The sequence below is a fragment of the Petromyzon marinus genome, chromosome 60, assembly GCF_048934315.1.
Source record: "Petromyzon marinus isolate PM22_M1 ecotype Great Lakes invasive population chromosome 60, UKy_Petmar_22M1.pri1.0, whole genome shotgun sequence".
NCBI classification, from domain to species: Eukaryota; Metazoa; Chordata; class Hyperoartia; order Petromyzontiformes; family Petromyzontidae; genus Petromyzon; species Petromyzon marinus.
The window spans coordinates 6,713,685-6,733,036 of NC_133726.1; the positions used below are offsets into that span (position 1 = coordinate 6,713,685).

A 19,352-nucleotide genomic window follows, 5' to 3' on the forward strand; every position below is an offset into this window, starting at 1 on the left:
TGTATATTTGGAGTTTGCGTGTCTCTCTCTCTCCCCGTGGTGAGATGTTAACTACCTCGCCTGGTATACAGGAGGTCGTTGGTTCGATCCCGACCCTGACGCCTGCTGCTGCTGTATATTTGGAGTTTGCGGTGTCTCTCTCTCTCTTCCCGTGGTCACGTGGGTTTGTCTCCGGGTCCTCCGGGGTTGTCCCCTCCCCATTTATAATGACCGTGCATGCAGAGTGTTTGGCTGCTTTAACTTTCCACACGATTCGTCACTCCGCTGAGCCATCATTTGTGATGGCCAGGTCGCTTCCGAAAAAAAGCTACACAGCTCGGTGGGGCCCTACCGGGTAAAATATCATAATGTTAAAACAAAAGTTCAATTTATTTTGGAGCGGTGGTGGAGGGAAGGTGCGGAGCTATTGGGCGGGTTTGTTCCAAGCTCTTCATGGACGTCCGTGTTTCTGGTCGGTTTGTCATGACAAGCTAGTAAACATTTAAGCATTAAAAAAAAAAAAACACGAAATCAATTATCGTGATATTGATTTGAAAAGAAAAAAAAACACAGCAATGAAGGTACTGCACTCAAACGTGCGTGTCGTGGTGCATAATCGCTCGGGCATTGCTGTTCCTTTTACATTCCTTTTCCCGTGGCTCTTTAGAGAATCGAGCCGTTAGCGAGAAGGAGAGAGAGAGAACAACAACCACTGCCGCTACACCACCGTGCCAATCGATATCTTCGACACAACTCGTTTGCTGTCCGAATTATGCAGGGGGAAACTCCAATGCTGCACGCGTATCCAGCCCCTTTCCGTCCAATGGAAGAGTGATTACAAAGGCGCAGCCCTGCAATTTGTTTTCTCACTCCACTGCTTGCAGAAGCAAACTCCGCTATTAATAAATAGTCGTCCAGAGAGAGAGAGAGAGATCATCACTGGACAGCATATGTCCTCCGTCTTGCTATACTATTCATTTATATAACACCAGGTACGTAAGGCACACTGAGCTTTAGATAGCTCTTTTTCAGAAGCGTCCTGGTGACAAATGATAGCCCCAACGAAGTGTCTTGTCACGTGGCAATGTGTAGCAGCCAACCACTCCGAAGGCATGCCGATTCTAAATGTGGAGGGGGAAACCCCAGAGGGCCTGTAGAACAATCCACGCGCCCACGGGGAGTGAACCATACAAACTCCAAAATACAGGAGTCAGGGTCAGGATCAGACCCACGATTTCTTGCATACCAGGCGAGGTTGTTACCGTCTCGCCACATCGTGGTGGCAACATGACTTGGAGGAGTAAGTGGGCAGTAACCACACTTTACCCTACCACACGCGACATGCCGATCGACTGACTGCGGTTGTACACAATTTCTATACTCCATAGGAGTTTTTTTTTGCGTTCGATCGCGTAAATCTAAATGTGTCGTTAAACCCGCCACCACCCGACACAGCCAATTAGTAAATGTTGTGGGTTGGCTCTCCAACGTACCGGTGTGCTGTACTCGTAACGAATTGGCATGTTTTATCCACGTGACAAAACCTTACTGCTTGGCTGTGTCGGGTGGTGGCGGGTTTAACGACGCATTTATATGAATGCGATCCAACCCCAATGACACCTTTATTATGGATAATATTGGTCGCGACAGCCTGCTACGTGTTGAACTAACAATCTCCACTGCTCGGTGGACAGAGACGGCGAAAAGTGGAAAACCTGTCCCATAGCACTCACTACTCGAGGCATATTGGCACGAGACAGAAAAAAAGTGTAAACAAATGACGAAATGTTTAATGGGCACCTACAGGCAATCTGCCTCATGGATCGCGATGACGATTGTGATGATGCCCCCATAGTTATTAGATGCCACCACGAGAAATGTAATAGGACTGGCGATTTGCGGATTGTAAATCCAGCGCGCTAACCGTTACACAGCACTGACGGTAGCATCGCTTTAATTTTAAGGCGTTGTTTGCCCGCGAGCCAGAATCGGAACTGCGCTCGTTACGTTCGTAGCGCAGCGCCCTAACCGCTTGCGCCACCGCTCCTCGCAAGGACACGCACGCACCGACCGCTGCCCCGTGCAGCCTTCAATTCCTGGGGCTTAGAGCTAATCTGGTGTAACGGCTTCGGGGGGCAAAACTGCTGGGATTTGAATTCAGAAGTCGGCAGCGCCAGAATTGGATTTCGAATGGGGCCCCGTGTCTCTTACGCAGTGACAATTACCATATTTTAAGTCTCACCCGACTCTGTGCGCGCTCGTGCGTGCGCGCGTGCGCGTGTGTGAGGGGGGGGCGGGGGTGGAACGGTAAGTGGGGAGTAGGGAGCGGTGGTGCAGTGGTTAGCGCACTGTGCAACGAATCCCCCTGCAGGCGACCTCAATTTTATTCCCAACGACGAGCAACAGCAGTGAAGAATTTACGCGATTTAATTTTTATATTTACGCGATCTAACAAGCAAACGAACACCAATATTATCATTGATATTGGTCGCAAAAGCCGCCGTGTTAAACAGAGCGGTGGATAATATCTGAACCGGTGCTGGGCATCCCCTAACCTAAATCGGTCGACTCAGCCTTGCCCGGTGCGATGTGTGCACTCTTGAGCTGGGGAGACAAAGGCGGCCGGGCATGGTATTGGCCACCCACCCCTTCGTGTGCGGTGCCGGCTTTCATAGATGCTCGCGAACAGCACTTTCCCCAACAGTCTTTACCCACTATACAGGGCATCTTTGTACCGCGAGTGCAGCGTTTAGTGCGCTGCGCTACGAACCCCGGAAATTTAGACGTTTGTTGAACTTCTTTCCCACCGTACGTAGCTTTGAAGACTGCCGACAGATGACAGCACCGCCTATCGCTCAAGCCACAGCGCGTTCATGATCATGCAACCCAAACGATGGACCACACAGTCAACCATAGCGGTAGCCTTAGCGCTCCTTCAACGGCGGAGAAGGAAGAGCAAAACGACACGAATTAGCCCTCTCCCTCTGCTGAAGCCCTCTAGATGTGGCCATCAGACCTCAACATTGGGCCTTTTGAGATACACCGAGACCCATAGAGATGCATATTCACACTCAGACCCATGGAGATACGTAGATAGCCCTCGAGACATCGAGATACATTGAGACCCAGGGAGATGCAAGTCACACTCGTTGTTGTTATTTATTCGGTATGTTTGTTGCGTTTGTCATGTCGGAGACCCACTCTTGCAAACGATGGCGCCACGGTGGCTAGGAGATGTTAACTCCCTTGCCTGGTATACAGGAGGTCGTGGGTTAATGCCTGTATATTTGGAGTTTGCATGTACTCCCTGTGGTCGCGTGGATTTTTTTCTCCCGGTTTTTCCCTCCACATTTAGAAACGTGCGTTTTGAGCAGTGGTTCTTAACCTGTCGTGCCATTTCTGGGGGTGCTAGACATGACAGATTGTTTTAGGAAGGTAAATAATCAAAAGCACAAATTAAACGCGCGGCCACGTAAGTTACAACTTACTTTGTTTCATCAAACCCCTGTGTATTTATTAACATTACACAATTGTTAACGGTTGATAACCAAAGGAGTGCAGGGTGCAGTCAAGGTTAAGAACCACTGCATACTCTTTGGTTCTTTCGGTAAATTCACGTAGGCATAAAATTAATTAAATAATGACGTTTTGATTGCAACACAAGCAATCATCATCAGGTGGGAAAATCACAGCAAGAAATGTTTTTTGCCGTGGTAAGAGGTTATATAGCTATTTCACCTCTTACCACGGCAACTCTCTCTCCCACTTCAGCAAAACAATTCTTGCTGTGGTTTTTCCACCGGATGATGATTGCTTGTGTTGCAATCGAAACGTCGTGATTTCATTTATTTCATTTTCTACCTACGTGACTTTACCGAAAGAACCAAAGAGTATGGATCGCTGCAGTCACGAAAACTTCAAATCTAGATTAAGAACCACTGGTTTAGAGTATTTGTCTGCTACACATTTCCACGTGATGATAAGCCGCTCCGTTGAGCTATCATTTGTGATAGCCATGTCGCTTTTGAAAAAAGAGAGCCGTGCTGCTCAGTGGACCTTGCCTGGTGAAATAAAACTAGTTTTACTTTTAGTTTAGACTCTAGCCGCCGTATCCTGTGGTCTCTTGTGTTCTCACATGGTCGGCTAAGCGAAACAAAAAAAAGTTGACATTGGCATTTCACTTTTCAAAAGCCTAAGCCCGCGTCTCAGGACGCCCAAAACGATGGCAGCTGAGCAGATGCGGCGAGAAGAACCCAGGAATCTTGAAGCGTTACCCGGATTATTCCGCGGTGTGCAATTAACTTCAATAAGCGCGAAGGCCGATCCAGCATTCGTTTGAGCCATTTGACCTCCCTCCCTGCGAGAGTGGAGACAATTTAACCGAGGGCACTTAAGCTGAAATCTCATTAGAGGCTGAGAATGGTGAATTTACAGCAAGTCGGTGCCATCAATATGCTACCACAGCTCACCAACCCTTCCTTCTGCGAGAATCCGACAGGCGGACGCACAACCGAGACGCGACCCTTCGAGTAACGTTCCCTGCAGTCTCACGACCACCACCACCACCACCACTATCTTCTGGCCTTAGGCCTTCTCTTCCCCATGGCCGTCAACCTCTGGGTGCCACTGCAACGTCCGTCTCAGTAACCGGCGGTTCCCTGTCAGTTTCTGTCCCAAACCTCCCAGTTGTGTGCCCTGCCTCCTCCATCCTGCACACGCATCCCACCAAACAACATCGCCCCCATCTCCTTATCCATCTACAACGCTGTCCTATCACCTTCGATTCCGAACCTCCAAGTTGCTCACCCTATCCCCATCCATTCTGCACACTCGTCTCACCAAGCACGACATCGTCTCCCCTGCCACATTCTAACGCTGATGCCATCATATCGTTCATCCATCCATGCACCCGGGTAAGCCTCACCGAGTCTCAAGGGTCCGGCTTTAGGATCATTTGCAACTTCATTTGGACAGGGTGAATTTGTGTTGTGTTTTGTTCCACGTGTGAAAATTGCACTTGGAGCCCTGGAGCAACCCCCACTTGGGGCCCTGGAGCAACCCCCACGTGGAGCCCTGGAGCAACCCCCACGTGGAGCCATGGAACAACCCCACGTGGAGCCCTGGAGCAACCCCCACGTGGAGCCATGGAGCAAACCCTCACGTGAAGCCCTGGAGCAACCCCCACGTGGAGCCCTGGAGCAACCCCAAAACGACCGTGGAGGCACGAGGCAGGCTGGGTCGTGAACACCGCTTCCTCGAAAACTCCGATTCGCACAGTTGGCTACGTACAGTGCGAAAAAAGTTCAATATAACACTGCCCATAGACTAACACTACCCATAGACTCAGCACTGCCCATAGACTCAACACTGCCCATAGACTCAACACTATCCACAGACTCGGCACTACCCATAGACTCAACACTACCCATAGACTTAACACTACCCATAGACTTAACACTGCCCATAGACTCAACACTACCCATAGACTCAACACTACCCATATACTCAACACTACCCATAGACTCAACACTGCCCATAGACTCAACACTACCCATAGACTCAGCAATGCCCATAGACTCAGCACTGCCCATAAACTCAACACTACCCATAGACTCAACACTACCCATATACTCAACACTACCCATAGACTCAACACTACCCACAGACTCAGCACTACCCACAGACTCAACACCGCACCTCCGATTAGCATCGGTTGGCTACGTACGGTGCGAAAGAAGTTCAACATACTACATTATATACTTGCTCCTGGACACCGGGTAGCCCAGTGAGTTATTTGGCGTTACATGACTATATACAAACGCAGCAGGGCCACAGACACGGGATTAAACGCCTTAGCATTTGACATGCGTATGTATATATATTGAGATATAAAGAGACCCACGTTTAATTCGGTCTGGTTTAAACCTCCTTGTATTGTAATTCGACGGGGATCAACGTTCACGTTCGTGGTCAGGACGGAGCAACAGGCTGCCTCGACAGCCTCTCGCAATGAAGCTGCCGAGCCTCGGAAACAGAGACAAAGATCCCCCGCATAGCCTCAACAGACGCGTTGGGGCAAGTGCTGTTCCTGCGAGTCGCACCTACGAAGGCCGGTGGGGGGGAGGGGGGGGGGGCAAGGTGGCCAGCATCACGCCCGGCCGCCTTTGTTTCCCCGGCGGCGGCGACAGCGGCGACGACGTTTTACGCATCGCACATGCCGAGGCTCGCGCGCGGAAAAATGAAACCCGGGGTCAATTAGCGGCCGGCCGAGATAGAAGCCAATTGGATAACGAAGCGAGGCGTAATGGGGCGTCTTTCTCACCCGACTAATTTGGCGGCTGAGCGGGCGGGCGGGCTGGAGGGAGGGAGGGAGGGGGGTGGCTTGGTTCTATATTTGTTTGTGTGGCTGATGCCGACTGCCTCGACCGTAAAGCCTTGCCAGGGACGCATCTAATGTGGGGGAGGGGTGGGGGTAATAGGGGGGTGTGCATGGGGGAGCGGGGGGCATGGAGATGGGGCGAGCGTGCATGGGGGTGGTGGCATGGGGGGGTATGAGGGTGGGCATGGGGGGGAGGGTATGGAGGGGGGGGCATGGGGGGGGTGGCGGGGGCAGGGGGGGGGGAGCAATTTCCCCATATTGCCCCTCTTGAACACTGTTATGTTATTGATATTTGCCTAAGGACATTAAAGTAAAATGATTGTTGTTGTTACCCTAGTTTTTAGTTTACCCAAGAGTCCAATGGCAATTTTTTTTTCCCACTGGAGGGCCCTGCCAATTTCTTTCGCTGGAGAGAAGTGGTGCTGCCTTGTGATCCCAACAGAGTAATTTATGTTTTTTTTTCAGTAGATATCTAAACTAAACTATTTTTTTAGTTTTTATCAGATGAAGCCCCACCGAGAAACCTGGCCACACGTGATAGCTCGTCGCAGTGGCCGATATCATCATCACCATCATCAGCATCACGTGAGAATTTATATTCGCAGCCAAAATCATCGAAACGCGTGTTGATTCTAAATGTGGACGAGAACAAATCCACACGACGACCACGTGGAAAGAGAGAGAGAGAACACGCTACCCTCCGTCTCGATATGTACGGGGATAGAGCGTTGCCCCCTCGCGCAACGGCCTGGGCTCTCTCCGGGCTCTCCGGTGTCCTCCCGCACTGCGTGTATGCTAAACCCCAACTCGTCGTTAATTGTCTGAAAACCATCTCACGAATAAAAAAAATCCAATGTAGCGGCAGAAGCAGGACCCTCCTGAAGAAAAGAGTCATTAATTCCCAAGTCAGGAATCGCGGTGTCCAGAAAGGTATTGTTTATTGTTTTAATCCTTGCAGTTTGACAGCAGGTTCGAGCCTCGCGGCTGAAACGTTAAACACCTGATCAGCAAGCCCACCACCACCAACACCACCACCAACACCACCACCAACACCACCACCAACACCACCACCACCAACAACACCAACAACAAAGTCACCACGGCGCTTGTGCCAGGCCAGGTGCACTCCGAGGCCACGTGAGCTGTCAAAGGCTCGCTGGCAGGAGACCACGGGACAGACCCAGGTGCCATAGGTTGATTGACTTCGATGACTGGCAGATGCACCAACTGTGCCTGATCCAACTCCCCGTGCTCCACTCGTTGTTGTGAGCGTCGCTCCTCTGCTCTCCGCTGTTGTCTTTGGACTGCCTCAAACTGCCCAATTGCATATTTCACGAATCACCAGTCTTCGGCAAGTCCACTCAGTTCCACATCTCTCTGTGCCACATCAGCTCCATCTCTTCTCCAGCCCGTGCCGCGCCCGTTTGGCCCTCCCCTAAGCGGCCAAACAGAAGCGGTGGCCACGTGACCCAGCCAGTGCTGCCTCCGTTGCCGGAGGAGCCCACTGATGGGAATGTGTCCAGATCTGGTCACAACAACACACTCGGACTGACACACTTACTCATTCACACGCTCACTCACCTGTTAATTCACACACTCAGAAAGACAAATATCCGCCCTATAGCATAAACAGACGGTTAGCGAGCACACGAGGGGGTGGATGGCACCAAGCCCGATCGCTTTTGTCTCCCCAATGGCGATGTTTACACATCGCACCACGTACTCATTCGAGGCTGAGTCAACCTAAGGGAGGCCCAGAACCTATTCAGATAATCACCATGGGTTTTGGCCGTGAGCGGGAATGGAGCTCGGGTTGCCAGGTTCGTAGCGCAGCGCACTAACCCCGACACTACCGCTCACACCCTCACTCACTCGCCCATTTGGGCAGTCGCTCACTCACCCACTCAATCATTCACCCACTCACTCACGCATCTATCGCTACTGCCATGGTTACTATTCCCGTGAACCCCACTCATTGATTCCTCCACCACACACTGACGGTTGCATCCCATCTCCACAGTGTTCAACCGCCACAAACATTACAGGTCACATTCTAGATTTGAAGCTTTCGTAAAACGTCTTTCTAAATCATACCAAACGTCAACTAATTTCTAACAGCAATTTCAAGCAGTGGTATACCAAACATATTCTTTCCGAACTTTTCTATTTCCCTTTTTTCTACAGCCCCCGTACAGCACATCCTCGACGATCTTCTTTAATTTTCTTCTATTTTTTCCCAATTATATTGCACACACACAGTGACCCATCTACACAACAAAAGACGGATTAACTCAGCTCCGGACTCCACTAAAGTCCCCTACATGCCCCCCCCCCCCCCTCAACCTGTATTTAAGCTCGAGGTTCCCAGAACCTCACCACTTGGTGCAGCGATTTTGCTGTGACTGGTCCCACCTGAAGACGGAAGCTTGCTTTGCCTCCGAAGCGTCGTGTTTTAATTGTTTATTTTATTTCATTTCAGTTTATTTTAATTTATTTTACCTACGTGACTTTACCGAATAGAACCAAAGAGTATTACAGGTCACAGCCAATAACTGATACCTGCGATTCGCCACTAAGTGCCAGTGACGTGACCAAGGGGCCTGTGCCAGGCCAGGTGCACTTCGAGGCCACGTGAAGTGTCGAAGGCTCACTGACAGGTCACGGGACAGACCCAGGTGCCATGCGTTGGCTGACTTTAGATGATTGGCAGATGCCCCATACTGTGCCAGCTTGATGTATTTTAATCACCCGTTGTTCTTCTTCCCTCCGCTGTTGTTGGAGGCAGGTCATAGCCACACACTCACCCAACCCAACCCACCCACTCACTCACCCATTCAATAACCCTCACACTCACTCACCACACTGCTGGTCACATCATATCTCTATTTCGGCTTATTCCATCGCACTGCACCACGTTGGAATCGCAATCCCATCGTTTTTCTGCTACCTCTCCAAAAAAAAAAACCTCTTGAAATGTTGAACTTCTTTCGCACCGTGCGTAGCCAACCGTGCCCGTGGGAGGTAATACATAGCCTCGCTCAATTAAAAGAAACCCGTTAATCAACATCTTGCACGTGATACACATTTGATAGCAGTTCTGTTTGTTGCTGACCGTTTGACGCTTTGTGCCATTCTAGCAAATGTGCTGCACAACTGCATTTAACAATAAAACTAAAATAAGCAGTGTGTGTGTGTGTGCGCGTAATTTTTTCGCGTAGTTTAATGGTACATCGGTTGTAGGTGGAGGGGTTACCAGCCCCTCGCATCTGTCCAGAGCCCCCTTCGACAGCTCCGGTGGCTACAAACGCCACGAGGGGAATGGCCAATTGAAATTGTTCCTCCCTTCCCCACGGCGCTGCTCACCACAGCGTTACCGTCCGGCACCACCCAGCAGGTAGGAAGTTGTTTTGCCACAGTAGGGGGTGGGGGGAGGGGAGGACACGTGGTGCATCGGCCAGTCATCTCAGTCAGTCAACCCATGGCACCTGGGTCTGTCCCGTGACCTCCTCCTGCCAGCAGCCGTTCGACACTTCACGTGGCCCTAAGGTGCACCTAGCCTGGCACAAGCGCCGTGGTGACGTCACCGCCACTTAGTTGTTGTGTGTCGGCCTCGTTGTTTTGACCGAGCGGACACTACTGTCTAAATAAGACATATTTACCTTAATAATGAGAATTAATCGACGAGACCGTAACGTTATGGATGTGATGGATGGATCACGTGTATAAAACACGGCGACACGGTCCAACAATTCGCCACATTTGTCTTCACCAACGAAACTTTGAACGACACTTTTTTTAAACCAGCGTTTAGCGTTGCCAAACTATATACGCATTATATATTTTTATTTTTGTTCATTTGATTTCACAACTGCGAACGACGCGTGATGTATTCCGGCAGGGATAATCACCCAAAGACCCTGGATCAGGGCAGGGAGTTGGGGGGGGGGGCACAATGCGCGAACACGCATCAGCATCAGCAGCAACTTCATCATCATCAAACACACGCGACCTCTCACGGTATTTATATAAACATCTTGCCAAACGATCGCTCTCTGCTCGCTCGCTCGCCCGCTCGCCCCCCTGAGAGAGAGAGAGAGAGACAGGCAGACAGCCCATTCAGTGTCGGGGGAATTAATGCAACTTGACTTTGCCTATTTAGCACCCGCGGTTGCGTCGTGCGGATTTTACTCCAGATGCCCTCGTCGTTCACGAGCAAAAGGTCAAAGAGCAAAGGTCAAAGGAGCAAAGGTTAAAGAGCGACCTAAACTGGGAGTGACAACTCGCGTGATACATCCACCAAAGCATCCATCAAGGAGAGAGTACGAAATATATCCTTTCTGTTTTTTTTTTACATTCATGTACGAAGAAAATCGTAATTCTTATATATATAAACTATATATATGTTGTTTTCAATCATTTTACAGGTCGGTAAATAATGTAATCTGTTTTCTTAGTTTAATGCCGTAAGGGAGAACAAAACTCAATTTGAATTATTCGGGCGCCGGACGACCTTTCCCAGTTCTGCCCAAGCAACAGAAAACAAATGTTCTCAAGGGACACGAAAAAAAAAACACGGAATAATGTTCATGTTTTCTTACGCTATTGACTGTGCAAGACCACCATGGCGGCAGACAATAATTTGATATATAATATAAATATATTCAAGACGTATCAGTTGCATTTTTCCATCTGTCTTGAAAGCACGTGCCAAAGGCAAGCGGATCCACAGAACGCGGCGACACGAACATCCTCACAGTCGTCAACCGTCCTGCGTCCGGTCTCCGCACGCCCGGCAAGCCGGCGCAGGTACGGTTGAACAACACCTGGGGAGGGGGGTCTGCATGGTGATCGACCTCACGGCATAGGTACATCATGGGTGGCTCGCTCACCAGCGTGCCAGTCGCCTCCTTATAGCTCTTCTATCGCTCCTGCCATGGTCGATGTGTCCACAAAGTTCGCTCATTGATTCCTCAAGGTTGAGGAATTTGGGTCGAAACGATCCATCACACTAAATGTTGATTTAAAGCTTTCGTGACTGCGGGGATTCATATTCTTGGCTCTTTCGGTAAAGTCACGTAGAAGGGGAAACAATAACATTATAAAAATATAAAACAATTAAATTCTCACGACGTTTCGACTGCAACACAAGCGATCATCATCAGGTGTGAAAACCACAGCAAGAAATTTTTGAAAAAAATGTTCTTGCTGTGAATTGTTTTTTCTTGCTGTGGTTTTCACACCTGATGAAGATCGCTTGCGTATGCAGTCGAAACGTCGTGAGAATTGTATTGTTTTATATTTTAATTATTTTATTGTTTTCCCTTCTACGTGACTTTACCGAAAGAACCAAGAATATGATCCATCACACTGTTCAACCACCACCAAACACAAAGATCCCCCGCATAGCCTTAACAGACTCTTGGGGAAAGCGCTGTTAGCAAACACCCATGAAGGTCTTCACAATACAGAAGGGTAGCTAGCACCACGCCCTGCCACATTTGGCTCCCCAGTGGGGATGTTTACGCATCGCACCAGATACTCATTTGAGGCTGAGTCGACCAAGGGGAGGCCCAGGCCCCCTTCGGATAATCGTCACTGGCGTTGGTCCGTTAGTGGGGATCGAACTCGGGTCGCCGGGTTCATAGCGCAGGGTGCTATCCGTTGCACTACCGCTCCCCACCACCAGCAGAGCCAGCACCAGCACCACCCTGCAGGTCACTACACTTCTCTTTCTGCTTCTTCCCTAGCACTGATTGGCTGTTGAATTCCCCCTCCTATCGTCTTTCTTCTCCAAACTCTTATAATAATAATACAAATAACACCGTCACCATCTTGCTCAATTCAAGCAACGCGTTTACACCCCTTTCCTGCGATAGTGCTGTTTGTTGCTGGCCGCTTGACGTCTTGGCCTTTTTTGTTGTTTTAAAATCGTATGCTGAGCAACTGCGTGTTAAGAAAGTAAAATGCATGCCTGTGGGTCAGCCCTTCGGAGGAGGAGGAGGAGGTTGCTGGATCGTGCTAGATCAGCGAGACTGCCCATACGCTGGGCTGCAAGGTGTGTGGACCTGTGAGTGTAACCACCCTTCGTATGCCCGCAGTTTTATTTGTCTCGGAACACTTTCATTTCCTCTCCGACGTAACATCCTCCTTGGAGGAGAGGCAAAAATAAGCAAGCAGATAACAAACATATCTTGTCCTTCCGCATAATACAAATACATTATTTTACACATTCCCATCAGCCACGAGGCCTTCTGGGGGCGCATCCTTTCAGCAGCATTGGTTCAACACAAGCCAAACTCTGGACTGGTTTCGACAATCGGTGTCTCCTTAGCATGATAATGCGACTGCAATTTTATAACGCGGTACAATATTTCGCGGAGGTAAAGGACTGCGACTCTGTTGTATGAAGCTTCAGCATATTGCCACTGCAAAGCCAGGTGAAAGAGGCGGGGACCTTTCAGATAGAGGTGGGCCTTTTAAGAAGAGGCGGGGTTCATATTCTTTGGGGTTTTCGGTAAAGTCATGTAGATAGGGTCAAGGAAAATAACAAAAAAATACGAAAAACTACGACGTTTCGATCACAACACAAGCGATCGTCATCAGGAGGGAAAAAGAGGTTTAAAATGGGTGTAGAATGGGTGTAGCCCATTTTTTTTTTTTTATAAAAGATGAGGTCTGAAAGAAAGAGGTGGGAACCTTTAAGAGAGACGAGGGGCTTTTAAGTGTATCTTAAATGTCGGTGTAGATTTAACGCTGCCACGAGTATGCAGAGGGATGATGGCATTCCATCAGTGGAGTCAGTCTTCTTGGTTGAACCAATGCTGGCGAGCTGCCCGATGTTCCATAGGCAATGGTTCTTTCACATACGGCTCCTGGTTCAGCAGGAGAATTGTCTTGCTCATTTATTGTATTCCTTATATTCTCCACAACGACACGGTGCGAATGATTATAACCGCGCTGTAACGCCTTGACAAATTAAGAAATTGCCCCAAAATCCCCAAAAGCAGGACCCTTCATGTGAGGAAAAAAAAAATCACCTTCGTATGGAAATATATCAGAGTTATATTGCAAATGGCGTGTTCAATCTTCGCATTAATAGGGGCCTACTTTTTCGTCCCCCCAAGGTTCTGTGGCATGCTGTCAACATTATTGGGCTTTAATGATCAACATTCACCAGCCACATGTACAAACAGACCGATCGTAGGAATCTTATGAGTTGCAGCAGAAAAAAAAACACAACTACAGAATACTGACTTTCGATAAAACCAACCTGACATTCCATCCCGATTTTCGGCGTACCGATTAAAATACTGGTGTTTAAATATACTTTATGAAATGCCCATCTTTCTCTTTAAACTTAAGAAATGGTTGATGGGGGGTCTGTATTAACCGCTGTGCAATGTCATTGCTGAGTAAGTAAAAAATAATAATATTAACTTAACTCACGCATGTTCTAACTACATCACACAGACACACAATGCATGATATTCATAAGCGTGAAGCGAGAATGGGTTATTTGCGAAGCATTGCGTTATAATAACGATAGCCAAAGCGTAATGTGGTGTCCATGTAAACTCAAAAGCGCAAACGAATTTGCTTTGTAGCCCTCTGGCAACAAAAAACAAGGGCACCGCCGAAGGGACGTCGAGTTGAACGTTTTAGCGTTTTAAATGATCAATGTATAGCAGATTATAGATCATCTGGCGGCTTCAAGGGGAAGGGGGCGCCGGGTTTTCAAAAACACAACATTGTTTAAAATAGCTTTTTTTTTGCACATTCTTGTATAACATTATGTTTTGAGGCATTGTGTATACGTTTTTTATGTTTTAAATTTGTTTGCTATGTGAAATTATCACGCATAAACGTACAAATAGACAAAAATAAATACCCTATTGTAAAAAGTTACCATATTCAATGTACCGTACTTACCACTACAATCTTGGAGACTCTACATGGGGTGATGATAGGGGTTGCGTAGAATTTGACACTGAAATCAAGCGTAGCTACTTTTTTTTGTCATGCGCACGGTGCCGATCGCTGGACCGGTTCCTGCCTTTAGGGTGGTTTTGCCGATTTCGCCATGATCGGCCTTGGACCGCCGGATAATGTTGGAAGCCAGATAATCGTGAGTTGGATAATTAATCGATGGCCGACTGTAATCCATTATTCTCATGGCTTGCGTTCTCGGAAGAGCAACTGCAATGGCGATCACAGCAATGATCAACTAAGCATTCTAACCCTTTCACTGCAGCCTTTTATTTCACCCTTGGAATATAACAGGAAGGTGTCGGAACTTCGGGTCACTCAACGGAAAGGTGCGTCGCTGAAGCGGGTTGTGCAATACATTTTGGTGCTCGAAGATTTGAAAAATATAGAAGAGCGAGAGAGATTAGCTCGAGAGGACAAAAGAAAAAACAATCGCTGCTTTCCTTCATATAAATACATCACGTGCTTCTCAAGGCGGCCATTTTAAGTGGCGCAGGCATCACGGTGGACGCCTAAACAGTGGCCATCTTGTGGCAAAGGGCAGACGGGGGGGCGGGGACTTTGAGGGTCACGACCCCGGGGTCACAGCCCTGGGGTCACGGCCTCCAGGGTAACAGCCCCGTGACAGGCTTTCCCTATCCAGTAGGCCTCGCTCAACCTTTCTACTGGACACCAAACCCAGACAAACCCAGACAATATATGTTTGCGCTCACGGCGATGCCAAGATCTAGGTAGCAAATTAATTTCTGCTGGCACCCTGAACGTGCAAACGGACGACGCCAATTCCTAGGAACCTTCGGGTAAAACCGGGACAAGGTGGCAACCCTACCACAACCCCGTCAACCACTCCTCACACTCACCAGCCCTCAAACCCTCACCATTCACTTTGCGGTGAACTCACATGGACGTTCGCACCTGATATGCATTGCGCCCCAGTGTCCCGCGACGACTTCATTGCCACAAATCGCCGAAGGAAATGAAAACACGATAAACACCCGACGAGAGTTGATGTGAGCCCCATTTTCCACCCGGTCCTCGGGGCGATGACGGCCACCGCACAACAAAAGAGATGGAGAGAGGAATGACTTAGGGACTGAGAGAGAGAGGGGGGGGGGGGGGGAGTCAGGGGTAGGTGGGCGAGCCGTTTGCCTGCAGAAACTGCGGCTGCACCCGCTGACGACGAAGGGGTCGCCTGTTGCCCCGCCGCCACTCGCCGGTGCGAGCAACCTTTTAGAAAACATCGGTGGGAAGCACTGATAGGCACATAGCACAACGGTGCTCGCGGGTGGCTGGACACACCCCCCCCCCCCCCTCCCTGGTGCGCTCACTGTGTTGTATTTCAGCGGCAAACCCCCTCGAAACCCCCTCATGACCCCCTCGAGACTTGGCCCAAGGTCTCGCTGTGGCGGCCTCTCTACTCGCCGGGTTCGCCACCTTTCATCACGATGACAAGGTTTTTGTTACGAGAGCAGTGCAGATTACTGCCAATGGTCATCCTCGCAGCAGCAGCAGCAGCAGTGGCTTTTGGCTAGCCATTGAAAACAAAGACAGTAACTGCAATACGTGCCTCTTACAGATGCGCTTCTGTGGCCGTCTGGAACGCTCTTCCTTTCCAATATTCGAAAGCCACCGCAGCTATGGATTTTAAATAATCTAGATTAAAAACTTATTTCGTTACAAATGCTTTTTGTTTTCAGTTTGTTGTCCTTCCCCCCGCACCTCCAATTAGCACGGTTGGCTACGTACGGTTCAAAAGAAGAAGTTCAACATACATACAGTACATACAGATGATGCCAATTCCAAGATTGTCCAGGTCAACTCCAGACAAGGTGGCAACCCTAGTGGGTGGCTGGATGGGTGAGTGAGCGGGTCAGATGGTGGACGAGTGAGTGTGTGAGTGAGTATATGTGTGGGTAGGTGGGTGGGCGAGTGGATGGATGGGTGAGTGAGCTAGTGAGAGGATGGATGATAATGTATATGGGTAGGAGAGCAGATGGGTGAGTGGGTAGGTAGGTTCGTGGGTTAAAGGGTGGGTAGACGATTTAGCGAGTGGTAGGGTTGCCACCTTTTCCACAATACAATGCAGGTACCGGATCTCCGTTACAAATAATTTTCTGCCAAACGAAGACAGGTGGCAAACCGTGCTTCTCCGAGAGGAGTGGCATGTGTCCCGTGGCTGCACCACACGGCTGGTAGCGCCAACATCCCCGCTGGAGGCCGTGGTCGCTCGTCTTTTCGTCACCCTTTAAATTCAACGGCCATGGGCATCGCGCAATGCGTGATACCAAGTGCCCGTTCTGAAAAACAATGGCTCAGAGCGAGCGGTGCATCACCCCATGCAATGGTTAGATGTCACGCAAGTTCTCCAGGTCAGCCGGTCAGGCGATCTTTGTTTTATCCGCAGACGGGGAGGTGCGCGCCTTTGCTAATTGCTTGGCAGTGAGCCCATTTCGCAAACTTCCCAGGCCTGAAATGTAGCCATATGAAGTGTGATTGGTTAAAAAACAAAACTGCTGAACAGTCGTTGGTTACCGGGTTGAAGACCATCAACTCACGGAACCTGAGAACCCGTTTCATTCATGGGTGGTTCAATCCAGGATCGATTATAATCCAGGGCCTCGGCGGCGCTTGTCTCACCCCTGAGCCACGCAACCCTCCTCTCATCTCCTCCCACTTCCTGGGTCACGTGCCCACAGCTCCCCATGCATTGACCTCCTCGCTGCTGCTGCCACACTCGCCCAGAGGCCCTCCCTGCCCTCTTGGTGCCATTGCGTGAGGCCCCTCGGCACCTTCTCCTCCGGCTCAGCGACGACAATGACGGCGACAACGTGGCGGCGGCGGCGTCACAGCGACGAGGAGCTCTGCGTGTAGTCCTTGAGGAGGAGCGCGGCGTAGCTGGGTGGGGAGGCGAAGTAGGGGCCATGCTCCGAGAAGGGCGAGCCTGTGGGTGACTCGCTCGAGCATATCGAGTCCTGGAACGGGGACGGCGGAGCGATCAGCGGTGGCTCCGGGTCAACGTTGGCCGTGTAGCTATCGCCGCCGCCACCGCCGCCACCGCCACCGCCGTTGCCACCGCTGCCGCCGAAAGACGACTTAGCGGCAGCAGCAGCAGCAGCGGCCGCCCGGGCGCACTCGGGGCAATCTTCAAAGAGGTGAGAGGCGCCGCCGCCACCGCCACCGCGCGTCGAGTAGTTGTCCCCGGGCGCGGTGTAGGCCCGGCCGTAGAGCTGCGTGGGGTTCCTCCGTGCCGCTGGGCCCGCGCCCTGAGGGGGACATGGTGGCGTCGTCGGGCCCCTCGACGACGATGACGACGCGGCCATGGCGGGCGGGCCCCGCGCCGCCAGCGAGGGCCCGGGCACCGGCGCGGCCTGCCCGCCGGTGCCCGGCGAGCCCTCGGCCGCCGCCGTGACGGACGCGAGCTTGCCGGGATGCGGCAGCCGGCTTCGGCACGCCGTGTAGCTGTCGGGCAGCGACGCTGCCGAAGGCCCCGGCCCGGGGTTCAGGTCGGGCAACGCCATCCGAGGCCTCCCCTTGAGAGGCCCCGCGGCGGCTGGGTCGGGGGTCGCGACGGACGGGCCCCGTTCGCCCTTGCCGAGGCCCGGTTTACGCGGCTCCGTCTGCACCATGCCCCGGCGAGCGAAGAACGACTCGTCGGGTGCCGGGAACGACAGCTCGGCATAAGTGGTCGGCATCGCCGGCGTCGCTCCGGGGCCCGGCAACTCCGTCTCGGAGCAGTCTCGGCTGCTGCCGGCTGCCACCGCCGCATCGCCCTGGCAGCTGCCCTGGTAGCTGCCCTGGTAGCTGCCCTGCCGGCGGACCACGATGCTGTCGTGGTGGCTGCCGAAACTGCGTCCGCACCGCGGGGTCCCCTCGGCGTCCACCTGCAAGAGGGTCGCGCGGCGGAACGACGGACGGAACGTTTCGACGCTTCCTTACTCTTTTCTCCCCGACCCAACTGCGTTTTCAGCAGTTTGCCGTCGCGTTGTTATAAGATGCAGAATAATCTGCAACAAGCGTTTTAGTGATAATAATAATACATTATTTGGTGGTGGTGGTGGTGGTGCTGCGTTGGGAGTGGTGCACAAGCACACACAAAAACAACAAGTTCAATACATTCAAACACCGTGTTTTTGGGTGTGTGGTCTTGAATGATGAAAAATATATAATAGGCGACATTTGGGGCAATGGCCCTTCTTCATGAAGCGAGGGAGAGCCACTGCCATAATAATGATGATAATATTTGTGTTGCTGCTGCTGTAGGTGGTGCTGCTCGTGGTGATGTTACTGTGGTGATGTTACTGTGGTGATGCTACTGCTGGTGATGCTACTGTTGGTGATGTTACTGCTGGTGATGTTACTGTTGGTGATGTTACTGTGGTGATGTTACTGTTGGTGATGCTACTGTTGGTGATGTTACTGTTGGTGATGCTACTGTTGGTGATGCTACTGTTGGTGATGCTACTGTTGGTGATGCTACTGTTGGTGATGCTACTGTGGTGATGCTACTGCTGGTGGTGCTACTGCTGGTGATGCTACTGCTGGTGATGCTACTGCTGCTACTGCTGGTGGTGCTACTGCTGGTGGTGCTACTGCTGGTGATGCTACTGCTGGTGATGCTACTGCTGCTACTGCTGGTGATGCTACTGCTGCTACTGCTGGTGGTGCTACTGCTGGTGGTGCTACTGCTGGTGATGCTACTGCTGGTGATGCTACTGCTGCTACTGCTGGTGATGCTACTGCTGCTACTGCTGGTGGTGCTACTGCTGGTGGTGCTACTGCTGGTGATGCTACTGCTGCTACTGCTGGTGGTGCTACTGCTGGTGGTGCTACTGCTGGTGATGCTACTGCTGCTACTGCTGGTGGTGCTACTGCTGGTGGTGCTACTGCTGGTGATGCTACTGCTGCTACTGCTGGTGATGCTACTGCTGGTGGTGCTACTGCTGGTGATGCTACTGCTGCTACTGCTGGTGGTGCTACTGCTGGTGATGCTACTGCTGCTACTGCTGGT

At 50.9% G+C, this 19,352-nt stretch overlaps 1 protein-coding gene across 1 annotated transcript in view; it reads right to left on the bottom strand.

Moving 5' to 3' along the window:
* Positions 1–7,271: 7,271 nt before the first annotated feature.
* The window catches only part of LOC116955616 (metabotropic glutamate receptor 1-like), a 129,424-nt gene continuing 117,343 nt past the window's right edge, over positions 7,272–19,352 (bottom strand). Inside the window, exon 12 of the mRNA XM_032976775.2 lies at positions 7,272–18,225. Within this exon, the coding sequence (XP_032832666.2) occupies positions 17,188–18,225 (1,038 nt within the window). The 3' untranslated portion in view covers positions 7,272–17,187. The remainder of the gene's footprint in view (positions 18,226–19,352) is intronic.